Below are 13,863 nucleotides of genomic sequence, written 5' to 3' on the forward strand. Positions count from 1 at the left end.
CAGCTCCCAACAACCCCAAAAAGCATTGCCAATGGGAGTGGTTATTTGGTCATGGAGGCTGAGGATAATGGGAGTTGCAACCCAACACACCTGGAAGATACCCAACTGGAAGAAGCTGCCATAAAGGCATTTTTAAAAGACTGACTCTACCAGTAAATATAGCTTCAATGAACCATTCTGGAACCATGGGTTGCAATCTTACTTCCATATACCTGGGAGTATTAAACTCCATGAAAGCTACTTCTATCCAAGATGAAACATATACTCCTTTAGAGCAGCCTTCTACACTCCAACACCCTGCAAGAGTTTTGGGGGATTAAAACCACCATAATTCCTCACCCTTGGCCATGGTAGCTGGGGCTGATGGGGAGTCCAACATATCAGAAGGAACTCCCTCCCCAGAATTTCCACTACCTTCCCCTGTCGGGTGCCCTCCTGGCGTTTTGGAGAGGCTTACAACACCCATCATTCCCTACCTACGACGGCTGGAGTGAATAGGAAAGAACGTCCAGAGGAGGGGCGGGAGAGGGAAAGGACTAGCAACACTCAGCTTGCGAGGCCGTGCTAGCTGGACATGACAGGCCTGGAAGTCCGAAACACCTGGGGGACTCTGGCGAGGGGGGAGACTACCACGCCCATCGTCCCTCCTCCTCAGTCACGCTGGCTCGGGCTGACAGAAGAGGAGCCCAAAGCACCTGGGCGGGAAAGGCTGCTCTACCAGTCCTGCCCCGCCACTTCCCTCGGGAAAACCGCCCGCCCGGCAGGGAGCGGCCTCGAGGCGGGGAGGGGCGGCGGCAAGGCCCGCCACGGAAGCGGAGAAAGGACACCACGTACCTGCGGGTCAGGGGGCGAGGCGGCCGCGGCCTCGCCCCCCACGGCCGGGGCTCTGCAGGACGCCAGGGCCGCCTCGGCGAGGGAAGGCGGGGGCGAGGGAGCCGCCAACGGCACTTCCCCCACAAGAGCGAGCCCTCCGGCCAGGTCAGAGGTCAAAGTTCACACGGCGGGTCAGCCTGAGGGCTCTTTATAGCTTCTTCCGGGGCGTCACTTCCGCGCAGTCTCCGCCAGTCTAGAAAACCGTTCCCAGGTGGGTGAGAGAGTAACTTTCTTCAGGTGCGTTAGGACTTCAGCTCCCAGCATGCCTCAGACTTGGCCAGCATAGCAAGGGCTGCTGGGAGTTTTAGTGCAGCAATGTTCGAGGCACTTCTGCCTGTTGTGACTGGGTGGAGCCACCCCAAAGACGTTTCGAGAGAGGAAGGGGTCCTACAACACGCTCCCACACACAAAAATTCGGCCGTGATTTCTGGAACTCTTCTGTTTTAAGTCTATGAGCACAAGTCTTTGTTTCGTTTTGTTTTTGCTTCATAGCCATTGCATTTTGTTTCTCGATGTGGCAGTTTTGCACTTTTTCTCTGCCTTTAAGATGACTACTGCTCACCATTTTTTTTCTAGTTCGATGGTTCTCTACATTTCTAGGTCTATGGTCACAGCTGTCGCTTCGCAAGACAGTCCCTTGGCCAAAGCGACACTTCGGGCGGGAAATCTGCCTACGCCCAATGTCGGGCGGGGCTGAAAAATAAGCATCCTCATTGGCTAATCGCGAAAAAAACCCTCCGCTAGAGGCGTAGGCTGAGAGCCACGCCTACTTTGGCATCCTCCGCCCCAACCCAACCTCTCGTTCCGATTGGCCAGAATCTTTCGCCCTCCCCCTCCTGGTCTCTTTCAGAACGGATAGGCGAAGCGGCAATTATGGACGCCTGCGATTGGGCGCGCGTCGCTTAGCCAATGAGAGTGGGTGGTGTTGCTGTGTGGCTCAAGGGGCGGGAGAAGGGGCCTGCGGTGAGAGGAAGGACCGGTGGCGGAGGCCGAAGCAGCGCGGGAGGCCCTCGAGCGCTCCGCTCCGCTCCGATGGGCTTGCTGGGCGAAGTGACGCGGGGGCTGGTACGCGGCGCCGACCGCATGGCGGCCTGGACCAGCAAGCGCGGCCCGCGCACCTTCTACAAGAGCCGCGGCTCCAAGTACCTGGGCTTCCTCACGCGCAGCCAGTTCAGGCTGGTGCCGGAGATGGTGCCGCAGCTGGTGGTGCCCGACCTGCGCGGCTTCGCGCTGAAGCCGTACGTTTCCTACCGCGCGCCGGCCGGCAGTGAGCCGCCGCCATCCGCCCGCGCCCTCTTCGAGCAGGTCGTCGCCCCCCGCGTCGAGGAGGACGTGAAGGCCGGCACCTTCGACCCGGAGAGCCTGGAGAAGTACGGCTTCGAGCCCAACCAGGAAGGGAAGCTCTTCTGCCTCTTCCCCAAGAACTTCGTGCGTTAGGCTGGAAGGAGGACGGCGCCGCGACGTTCCTGAAGCGCCCGAAATAGGAGACTGGACGAAGAGTGAAGAAATCGCCGCAGGAGACGTGGGAAGAGCCGCTCAGTTTAACAAGGGGGAGGGCAGGAGGAAGGGCCACATGCACCGATGGAGCTCGGACAACATTGAAAAAAACGTGGGGAGAAATCCTCACATAAGCCATTGATTTGGGGGGGGGGGTGGAATTAAGAGGTATCAAGAAAGAGGGAGAAAAAAGGGGTAAGAAATTGCCGTACTGGATACTTAATTTGGGAAGCAACTTACAGTGGGAGCTAAAAGGGGTGGGAAGAATTGTCACATGAGCTGTCCATGCTTTTAGGTAAGCAAGCCAGGAATTGATCCTGCTGAGTAAAGTAAAAAGGTGCAGGAAAGAAGTGCTTGGTGCACATTTGTCAACTGCTTTTGGAATAGGACAAGATGGACTGGAATCTTGTGCCCTCTGGCAGTTTGGAAAGAGAGTAGGTTCTACTGGATTTGTGGGAGTGGTTCCCACAAATTGGGCAGTATAGAAATAGGACTGCTAAGGGCATAGATGCTGAGGCACACAGGGTGTACTTTTTTCTGGCTTTACTTGTACAAATATTTTGGAATGCTGTGCTGAGAGGCAATTATGTTGGATTTTCAGGAAACCTACCATGTTTTAAGGTGTGAGACAATAAGCATGGGCAGATGTTCAGGACTCCAGTGACCTATCCCACAGTCTGATGACATGCTCATTTAAAAAATAAAAGTGCTAGCTTCCCAGATTTTGAGGTTCGTCCTTTTTCTGTGTAAAATTGTTGGGGCTTCAACATGTGACTTTGCTATAAGCAGCGAGGCGAACTATTTGGGCCCTTCTGAGGGGCTGCATTCAGATTCAGGCTGAATCATCTGGTTTTAAGAAGACTTTTCCATCCCTTCCATCTTGTGGCAGCTTCTCCATCTCCCTGAAAATACTGGAATCAAAAGACCCTGCTAAAGCTGGGGTGTGAGGAGGGGACCCCCTCAAAAAAAAAAAAAAAATAGGCAGGGGAACTTTCCATGAGCAGTTCCTTCCTGTTGGGGAAGGCAAATTCTGTATACAGCCTAAGGGGTGTAGGGTTCTGAACTGCTGTTTGCTCCCCTTCAAACCACTGGCACAGCTGCAAGCTGTGCAGAGAGTGTTGGCTATTGGGCAGTCTATAAATGGATTAACACAATGAGTAAAGCAAGTAAGGAAGACACATCTATTCTTACACGATTCAAGTATGTGGCATTTAAGTATGTGCACCTGCTATGGATGCATTCATGCCAGCTATGTTGGGTCACTAAGCAAGACTGATTCCTCATACCCAGTAGCAGGGCTGAAGTTAGTATAAAGTCTCTGTAAAAAGGGGACCACTCTGTACCTGTTAAGAAGAGAAAGTTAGGGTGGAATCCTGTGCATATTTAGAGAGGAAAACAGGCCTATAGGTGGCAGCTGTAGGCTCTTCTATCTAAACATACATAGAATTGCACCCTCAAGCTTTCAGACTCATATCCATCTCAAGACATCATCTGGGAATGTAACAGGGCCACGAGTACACCTCGTTTCTATCACCTCAAGAATCACACTTGAAGCAATAGCTAAATGCAGACCTACAGGGGCTGTAAGGAGAGACAAGCAGCATGTGTTATTTTAGAAAGGTCCAAAATATTTATTTTAAAGATTTCGTTTAGAATACTGTTGTAAACTGTGCGTATCTGTATATAAATGGCCTAAGCTGGAGTGACGGTATTTCATATTGCAAGTAAGCCCTTCAGCAAGGACGTCTCCAGCCCTGAGGAAAATATCCTTGTCTTTACTGAAAACTGCTGGTGTTCTTCCGTTCTGTGATACGGAAGTAAAAGGAGCATGAGGGTGAGGGTGCATATCGTTCCCCTCTTCCCCGTAGCACACGTGCTCCCTCAGGCTCAAAGCTGCAGGGCGGGGTGTTGCCTTTCCTGCAGGAGTGAAGCAGGCTGCAGACGCACAAGGGCAGCGCAGTTCAAATATCTGAACATTCTGCCCCCCCCCCCTCAAGTCTTTGGCTGGAGCAAGAGGTTGTCTTGAGCCACGAGGTGGCTACTGAACCACGCAGCAAATCAAGCCAGTGCAGCTTGCCACTTGCCCACCTCCTTTTAAGCTGGTGTTAGGAAAAACCACTAGGAAAAGCTAATTCACCAACAGAAACAGGGCCAGGAATAAGGTTGGTTTGTCTTGTTTTGGGGCACATGCTGAGCTTGGTCTTAAGCTAGGCCTAGAGGAATCCCAAATTTAAGAGGAACTCTCTAAAAGATACAATAGAATAAAAGAATATAATACTCTTATTTCTACAGCACTGAACAGAAAGGGGATTTCGGCCAGGGGGAGGGGGGGAACTGGAAGAGAGAACTCAGCAACACATCCCTGAAGTGCCTGAGGAGTCAGTGCTCTGAGCTGCAGCAGATTCCCAGGAGTAAAGCTGGAAAAGTAACGTGACAGGACAGCAGCAAAGCCACCCTGTCCCAAGTTTTCTTATCCTACTGCTAAAAAGGCCTGCCAAGAAGGAAGGCAGGCACACAGCAACTTTAATACTGACCTTTGGGAGGCCAAAAGTTAGTCTAGCTGGTTCCCCATTTCCAAACATGTAGGACATGGTCATAAAAGGAACATGTCGCCAGGAGGCTGGTCTCTCTTTGGGCTTTGGCTGACTCGGTTTCACTGTGTGCTTTGGTGTCCACGCTGTTTGCATCACGGGGGGATCCCCGCAGGTCCCGGCTGTCTCCACCTTGCACTGGTGGCACAGGGGGGGTTTGATCCTCCTCATCCAGCAACACCTCAAAGGTGGCTGTGGGGGATTCATAAACTATTTTGAGGTTCTGAACTTTGAGATCCACTTGTCCAGCTTCTTGATCCGTATTCACCTCTGGCATCGCTGGAGACAGCACTGTGGGATTGCTCAGTGGCAGTCTTGACCAGTCAGCTCCATAAGCCAAGGAGTTGTGCAAGATGTAAGACGAAAGGACAGTACAAGTTTCTCTGTTCTCTGCTAATGGGCAGAAAAGGAAAGAGTGTGTGATAGGGTAACTTGAGGCTACTTAATTGTATTTAAATACCTGACACTTCCAGCAATAGTACCTCTGTTTAAACTTCCTAGCTAAACCATTTTTGCTATTTAAAAACATTGTTAAGTAGTAGGAAACAGAAAAAAAACAGCACCAAGAGAAAAAGTTACGGAGAAACCACACACCAAAATCGCTCACAATACCAGATGCAAGAAGTTCAACAACGAATCGGAAATAGACCATGTTTAAACTTGAAAGCAGCTTACACCCAATCACAGTAAACTATTTTTCTGCTTTTCACACAATCCCTTTCAAGCATCTCTGAGGGAGCAGCAGCAAACGACAAACACACTGGAGTATCCCGCAGGCATTTGATCTTGACCGCCAGATGAAATTACGGGTTGGAAGTAAACAGGAGGGGAGATGCTCACACATCGGAAGCGTTCTTAACGTTTCAGAAGGTGGCATGACATAAGGAAGGCTCTCCTCGGCTCCTCTGCATTTCTCCCATGCGAGCTCCCCAGATCAAAGCACTCACCCAAACTGCTCTGACAATCCAGGATTTTGAAGCCGTTGTGCATGCAGGCTGCCAGCAGGAAGTTCTCCCGTGAGGGATGCCATTTCAGCCGCCAGACCCCGCCCTGCACGTGGGTGTCTGCCACTGGCTGCGTCATATTCCGGGTGTCCCACAGGAGGATGTGTTCATCGTAGCTGCGGAGACATGTGGCAGGCGTCAGGAAACCTCTAGAGCTTTGCATCAAAGGGTCTGAGAAACTCAAGTTCCTACTTTTTGCTATTTAAATTTGGAATAAGCACACGCAGTTCTGGCTACCGCATCCCAAAATGCTACTGCAGAGTTGGGGAAAGGGCATGTACAATGATCCGTGGGCTGAGGGAAGGTTATGCTGTCCGGAACGATCTTACAAAAAAATAGGAAGAGAAGAATATACAAAATTACAAAATAGATGAGAAGAATATACAAAATTATGCATGATACGGACCAAGCGGAAAGGGAGACATTGTTCTTCGTCTCCTAATACTCAACTTCAGTGGAGTCAGCCCATGAAGCAGACTAGTAGCAATACTTCAAGATCAAAGAACTCCTTAATATAGTACACAGAAACAGAGCGAGTCAGAAGGGGCCTCCTGGGCCATCTGGTCTGACCCTGGCTCCAGCCGGCTCCACTTGTGACATTCCTACATAAAGCGTGGAACCTGCTTTTGAAAAATACTGTGCATGCCAGCCCTACTTTGGCCATCTGTAAGGGGCGGCTGGGCAAATTCACGGAAGAGAAGGCCCTCAGGGGCTCCCAGCCCTGATGGGCATATGCCCTCGCCAACACTGGCTGCTGGAAAGCGTGGGTGGGAGGGAGCTGTTACACCCATGCCCTGTCGGAGGTCTCCCAGGTTTTTTTTTTTTTAATTTATTAGATTTGTATCCCACCATTTTTCTTACAATGAACTCCAAAGCAGCTTACCTCCTCCTCCTGTTCTGTCTTATCCCCACAACAACCACCCTGAGAGAGAGGTTGGGCTCGAGAGCCTGTGACTGGCCCAGTTAGCCCCATGGATGAGCCTAGGGGCTAGAATCCCCGGTGCCCGAGTGCCAGCCCCGTGCTCTAGACCACGCGCTCTCAGCTGGATGGCCATAATGCGGACAGCATGCTGGATGAGCCAGGCTTTCATCTGGTCCCGCACGGCTCTCATGTCCCCATCACATTAGGGTGGGCTCCCAGTGAAGACCATGCCCAACTGGGACCTGGATTCTGCTCTCCTTCAGGTATCCAGGGTTCCATCCATGTGATACTACGGACTCTAATTATGAATATATGCAAGCTGCCATCAGCTCTCCAGCTCGTTCATCCTGGGCCAGACGGTGGACACAAATGGAGAAATCTCGGGGAGACTCACCTTCCTGTGGCCAGCAGATGTTCCCGGAGTGGGTGGCACTGAATACTGCACACCCCCATAGAGTGCCTGTAGCAGAACACAAATCAGTGTTGAAACGTGAAGGGCTGCCTGGGTCCCCAGCGGTTTGGATTTGCTCAGAACATTTTCCAAGCAGTGTTCCCCAGTATGGAGCAGGGAACGGTCTTGCAGGCTCTGCTTACCGCTCGCTGCTGAAGAGAGGAGCTTTTGGGCTGCTCCGGATGTCCCAGCCGCGTAGCTTGCAATCATCGCCCCCTGAAAGACAAATGGAACTGGCTGAGAGCGGAGGTGGCTGGAGGGAGGACGGCCTTTTCCCAAGGCACCAAGTCGTTTGCTCAAGGCTGGAAGAAATCTTTCCGCACAGCAGGAAATGAGTCCTTGAACGAAAAATCACCAGAGTGCACATGAAGCGTGAGCCCACAATGAAGTCAGCGATCGCAGACTGGATTCCGATTTGCACTGGATCAGTTCTGTTGGAGGAGGTGGATTTCCCTGCCCCCTCCTTCCCACAGCAGGCTCTCCAGCCTCCTGAAAGCACGACACAAATCCAGAAGACTTGCTGGATGGGGCTGGCCGGTGCCGGGGAGGAAGGATTCCGACAGAGGTCCCTCCCGCTCACAGAAGGCAGCTTTTTAGTCCGCCCTGTGGCCAGGAAAAGAATGGAGGTCCCCTTTTGACTGCTCACATGAACAGAATATGCCATTGTCCGATGACCGATTGTCCAAAACCTCCCCTCTTCTCTTACAAGGTTTGTATAATGCACTGCCATAGGACGTGTGCCAGTCTCTTGTTCATTACCAGAAGTAACTAGACAAATTCCCCCATCAAAAAGGCACTGACGTGTCCCCCCCCCCCCCAAACTCGGGGAAGTTCTCCCTCAGTGGCTACTGGCCACCCAGCAGGGGCAACAGTGCGAGAAGGCTCCTTGCCTTCATGCTTTGGGGACAACCAGCCAATGGCTGTGGGAAATGGGACTTGAGCCTGGATAAGCCTTTGCCTAATCCAGCACCACTATTCCTATGCCACTGAGAACTCAGGAAGAGAAAAAAGGCCCGCTTCCCCAGCTGCCTTCCCCAAGCGATAGTCCAGGCATTGCCATTTGAGACCAGCACCATCAGGCAACTGGTGCAGAGGTCTAATTCATTCACACACTTTGCAATTTCCTAGAAGAAATGTTTGGGGTTTGCTTCCAGCCCCATTATTTCCCCAGAAGGGAAGAGATGACACCCAGAATGAGAGCTAACGGGATTGACTGATAGCTTAGGTAGGAGGTCAGCCAGGGCTCTTACAATCTTGGTTTAACTTATTGTTATGAATCTTTAAGAATGATTGGCTGCTAGGGTCAGAAATGTAAACACTAAACCTAGGATAAGGAGCTGAGATCGATTGATAGTTGCCTGTCCTGCCCTTTCAGGAGGCTGACAAAGCCAAAAATCCGGAGCCCACACTGATCCACCAGTGCCGAGACATCTTGGAGTGCCTGCCCAGGAATGCTTCTGGCTCAAGTGTTGGTCAAAATGGTAATGTGAAGACAGAGACTCCAACAGCCACTGCGGGGCGGATACAGACCTGAATAGACAACGGATGTGTTCCAATAGTCAAAGGCAGCAATCCAAGCCTCGAAGTCATGTGCCTTCCACTGTTCCAAGATGTGAACGGAGGGAGCAGATTTCTCCACTGCCAGTAAGCTCAGCCGTCCGTTGGAATCGCTGCTGACCAGTCGCAGCGGGGGGACACTGCAAGCAGTGAGACGGCAAAGTCAGGTTAGCGCTCGGCAGCAGGAGCCGAAGTACGGCTGGTCCTTCCACAGAAAATGTGGCAACTGGGAATTGATTTTTAAGCGACCTCCAGATCTGCTGCAGCCCATGGCCATTTGGAGAAAGAATGCGCCCTTCAAAGGAGGAGCCAAGTGTCCGAACTGCAAAGCCACCAAATGATCCTGGAGAGGAGACCAAGCTTAAACCATAATGGGAAGCATCAACTGAGAGCAACCGTGGTGTTGAGCCTCGTCCTCCAAGATACCTGGAGCCCTATAAATGGTGCTCAGCCTCAGGGCCAGGACCAAATCCAGCCCTCCAGGGTTTCTGCAATGGCATGTCCCTGACAGTTTGGAGGTCTCGCAGCTTCTGTGTTTTGGTCCCCATTTTAACTGCCTGAAATGCCTCTTTCTTGGTCGGCAATGGACAGGAAAAGCTTTGAGCTAAAACAGGCGGGTTTGGGGGCCTCGCCCCATTTGTCTTCAACCTTGCCCAGGAGTGGAATGTGCACCCCACAAACTCCTCCCAGATGGAAAATGGCCCTTGGTCTGAAGGAGATTCAACAGCCCCATGTGGTCGGTGTGTGTGATGCACAGAGAGAACCGGGCTGCCAGGCCCTGCACGGGACAAACACGAGGCGGGGCGGAGACCAGCGAAGCCTGTCAGCCGGCCCCGGCCCCCTTCCTCCGGGCAGAGCAGAGCAACGAGGAGCGACCCAACATGGACGCCGCTGCTCTCGGTGGGTGCCCGTGACGGAAAGGCAGCTCGGTGGGATCCCAAGAGGTGTGGTTTAGCAACCTTGACAACGGCTTGCCGGGTTCATTCCTGCTCACGGGCTTCTCCTCACCAGTGCTCCCGCCCTGTGGACCAGTCCAGAGACAACGCGAGGCATTCAGGTCCCAAGCCTGCGCTGCTGCACGGCTCCAGCCTGCAGCTCTTCTACTGGAGAGAAGAGAAGGCGGGTCAGACCGGCCCCGGGGACCCAGATGCCATGTCTTCAAGGGTGGGCTAGCAGAGGCACACATTGTGGACACCAGGACAAAGCGTGGGTGTTCTTTCAGGCCGCATTACACACATGCTTCCTCGGGAGCGAGTCCCACAGAACACAATGAGCCTTACTTCAGAGTAGACCGATGCAGCTCTGACATGGGAATGGTTTAACCGCCTTGTGACTGACCTCCCGCCGTGTCCCTGCCTCTCCTGCTAGACCCCTTTCTCATCATGATACCTTTCTCTTTAAGGACTGGATGCGCAGAGGATGCCCGATTATTCCAGGCCTGCCCCATGAGGATTCACACCCCTCCTTGCACAAAGCGACATACCGAGTGCCTGGGAACAGCAGGGCCTGCCCCCACCGGTAGAGGGAACTGCTTAGTCTGACCACGGCTCACACCTGCCACCTACCTCACTGCCCGTCAAGCGGAGGAGTCCCACTGCTCCCCTGGCGTCAGCGACAGCCAGGACAGGCTGTTCCGTGACGGGGACATGACACCTAGAAAAGGGACGGACAGAAACACTTCAGCAGAGTGCCAGGAGGGCCAACCCTTTCGCAGGAAGGGGGTTGTTCACTGGCACTTTGTATGTTAAATTTTAAACCAGGTATTTATAATAGTTGCACTGGATGAACGGCTTCCAGTATAACCAGACCTCGAGGTCAGTAAGTATTTTGCTGATCAGAGGCAGAAGAAGCCCATGGACCCACAGCCCCGCAGTTGCTTTGTAATGGGGGAATGGACTTAATGGTTTACACAGCCCATTGGCCAGGCCCTTAAAACTGTGTTGGGAAGTGAGCCTTTTCATAGGCAAGGAACCAAAACTGAGTGGCGCACCGTGAAGTCTGTAGGACAGGGAAGGAAAACCTCTTTTAGGCCCAAGAGCCTGATTAATTTTTTCCCGGGACACGTTTCAAGAGCGTACCGCCAGGGATGGGTGAAATCCTTACCAATTTGGGCATTTTTCCACCAAGCATGCTAAAAGCGTCCAATGGTAGGTGTGTCTACTCAGGAGTAGGTCCCAAGGCAGCTGCTTTCAGGCCTGCCAAGGGAAATTCTAAGAGTGCCTACTTAGGCGTCAACCCATTCTGTGCAGCTCTGGAGCTCAGTTCTGTGCAGGAAATGTTAGTCTAATCACTTACAAATTCCCTCTTTTCCCTCAAAGGCAGAATGGGGAGCAGCTGGGGGCCACATGTGGGCCATGGGCTGAAGATTCCTTACCGCTGCTACAGATCAGTGGGTCTTCTACCCAGATCTACCATCTGATCCCTCTGCATGCCTGAACAGACCCACCTATTATGGAGAGCTGCCAACTCCCCCAGGGGAAAGAGCCTCCCTCTGGGAAGATGCTCAAGGTACATCTACTAGCAGTGTGCAAAAGAGCCACGTGAGGTGCCCACCTGGGCATCAGCCTGAAGCATTACCATTTAACGTCCAGCACAGCAGCCGTTTCCAGTCTCTGGATCTCGGTCAGGGGTGCAAATATCTGCTCTTCAAAGCAATACAGGTAGAGGCGGCCCAGCCGCACCTGGGGCGTGCTGTCAGGGCTCTCCCCAGGCTGCAAGAGGCGGGAAAAACGAGGAGGAAAAGCTGTCACTCTGGGGAAAGAGGGGCAAAGGCAGGCAGATACGCAAGACCCTTTTCAGTTGAACTGTCCTGGGATAGCAACAGCCCCAAGGGAAAGGAGCGAGATGGGGCAGGCACAGGAAACTCCAGTGAAATGCCAGTTGACCTTCCCCTGCCCCCAGGAGATGAGGAAGAGCAGGGCCACTCCACAACCCTTAAGTTTTTCATCTTCCCTCCCCATTTCTTAATTTTTATTTTGTTCAAGACTGAAAGCCTGCAAGCAAGGGCTGTCTCATTCACAGAATGATTACTAGCTATTCTGGGAACCTTTTCCCAGTTGGAGGAGCAGAATGGAAATACAAACCGAACATTAGGTATGGGAGGAAAGGGGGAAAGCGCCCTCTCCTTTGGACGCTCTGCCCTAGGGTGCGTCTTGCAACCCCTCCAGTCCGCTCCCTGCACAGGCCACCCCAGAAAGAGCAGCCATTCACCTTGATGTGGGGCTTCTGCAGCTGGTACGTGCCGCACGCCAAGATGTGCCGCCAGCCCGGCACAGGGCACCACTCTGCGGCATCGGCGCTGTATTCCGTGTCGACGACCTGCAGGGTCTGCATCTTGCGTGGGGAAGCCATATCAGAGCCAGCTCATGTTGGCCTGGAAGGGGGCGAGACGGGCAGGGGTGTGCTCAGAGAGACCCCCGTCAGGAAGCCCACCTCCTCCCCACCGATGTCACCAGCCATTCTTGCGTCTTGCCCTCTGCCTCCTCGCGGCCACTGCCCGCTTCCCGGAGCGCCAGCAAGCAAGCAGGTATAGCCTGACCCTCAGCAACATCATTGCCTGGGCCGGAGCAAACGTGTAAGCCACCGGTTGGCTTGCGATGGGGAAGACGAAGAGCGAGGACCAAAGGTTCCTCCCGGCATGCACATGCCAGGACATGGGCCCCTGAGAAATGCCCAGTCTTGCCAAGCACCGCGCTGGGAGTTCGCCTGGCTGAAGACCGGGCTAAGCATGCTTTGAATAAGTGGCACGAAAAGGCCGCGCACACAAATGTCCCAGGATCAGGGAGACGCTATCAAGAGAAAAGCTTCATAAACGTCTGCCGAATGCAGCCGTTTGTAAATCTCACATACGTCCACCTTGTCCTGCATCTTGTTCACAAAGGGCTCAACACGGGGAACTTGCACGCCAGGCGGGAGTGCAATAGCACCCTCACACCCATGTTCCCCAGCAAAGACTGTACATAAATAAGCATGCTGCCTCTGATCCTGCGATTACCAGGGCTGGTAATCCCTGGCAGCTGCAAGGGATGATCCCTCTGAGGGGAGTGATAGGAGCGGGGTGAAAAGTCCCCACTTCCTTCCTTCACGCCATGCGAAGTCCTGTCGCCACCATCACGCCTCCCCTCATTCGCAGCCTCACCCCAGAGGCTGGTGCTTGCACAGGGGCACGGGAGAAGAAGCAAAGCAAGCCCGCCCCCAGTCCAAGAAACAAATATACAAACAGGACCCCTCTCTCTGCCCGCTGCCTCCTTACCCTGAGGATACACTGGGACAACTTCACACCGGTTGTGGTCTACCCTCAAGGGGCATTTTTGAAAAGCCAAAGGGTACAAGCCTCCCCTAGAGAGGCCCCCCGAGAAATCCTGGCAGGGCAAATTCACACGTGCCCCCATTCCCCTCTGCATCCTAACTCACCCCCCACCCAGCTCAGGGGCAGCCGGGGAGCAGGTGTGTCCAAAGTATGGAGGACACTTGGGCAGGCGTGCAGGTAAGAAGCGTGCCGGGGATGATGGGAGCGGTAGCGCCACTGCTCCGGAGGCGAGGGGCTCGGCTGAGCTGGGGAGGAGAGCCGCGGAAGGTCACCTGCTTGGGCGCTGCAGTCCCTCAGCTCCGAGCGGGCCTCCGAGGCGCCCGCGGCCGGACGGCCTGCCTCGCCCGGTCCCCGGAAAGCCCGCCGCGGCCCGGGCCTCGCCGCCGACTGAACGAGCAGGCCCGGCGTGGCCTGGCCAGCCCGGCCCGGCCCGGCGCCGCCCCTTCCTCCGTCCCGCCCGCCCGCCTCCGCCTCCGCCGCCGCCTGCTTCCCCGCCGCCGCCCGGGCCACTCGCGCCGCCCCGCGCTCCTGGGACGACAGCCCCCATCATCCCCGCGCCGAGGGGAGCTGCACTCCGGCCCCCTCGGGAGGGGCCCGAGCCGGCGCCGCGAGCTGCCCGCAGCGGGGTTCGCCTCCGGGGCCGCGGCGGGGCCCCTTTC

At 54.0% G+C, this 13,863-nt stretch overlaps 2 protein-coding genes across 3 annotated transcripts; one reads left to right on the top strand and one right to left on the bottom strand.

Annotated features, from left to right (window-relative positions):
• Positions 1-1,741: 1,741 nt before the first annotated feature.
• MRPL41 (mitochondrial ribosomal protein L41) lies at positions 1,742-3,092 on the top strand. The gene has a single exon (XM_044453039.1). It carries the CDS (start codon positions 1,783-1,785, stop codon positions 2,308-2,310), a length of 528 nt encoding a protein of 175 aa, XP_044308974.1. The 5' UTR covers positions 1,742-1,782; the 3' UTR covers positions 2,311-3,092.
• Positions 3,093-3,977: 885 nt separating this feature from the next.
• Positions 3,978-13,541, bottom strand: DPH7 (diphthamide biosynthesis 7). 2 transcript variants are annotated; one of them, XM_044453038.1, is made up of 10 exons: positions 13,477-13,541; positions 12,106-12,268; positions 11,473-11,606; positions 10,461-10,548; positions 9,904-9,995; positions 8,869-9,035; positions 7,482-7,554; positions 7,282-7,347; positions 5,909-6,081; positions 3,978-5,351 (listed from the first exon to the last, which is right to left on the bottom strand). In XM_044453038.1, the coding sequence occupies exons 2-10, from the start codon at positions 12,244-12,246 to the stop codon at positions 4,927-4,929; spliced, it is 1,359 nt and encodes a 452-aa protein (XP_044308973.1). In that variant the 5' UTR covers positions 12,247-12,268; positions 13,477-13,541; the 3' UTR covers positions 3,978-4,926. The 2 variants fall into 2 exon arrangements, with proteins under 2 accessions (XP_044308973.1, XP_044308972.1); XM_044453037.1 differs by having other exon boundaries at positions 3,978-5,354.
• Positions 13,542-13,863: the final 322 nt, after the last annotated feature.

This window comes from Varanus komodoensis, unplaced genomic scaffold, assembly GCF_004798865.1.
Source record: "Varanus komodoensis strain SLA01 unplaced genomic scaffold, ASM479886v1 scaffold77, whole genome shotgun sequence".
Lineage (NCBI taxonomy): Eukaryota > Metazoa > Chordata > Lepidosauria > Squamata > Varanidae > Varanus > Varanus komodoensis.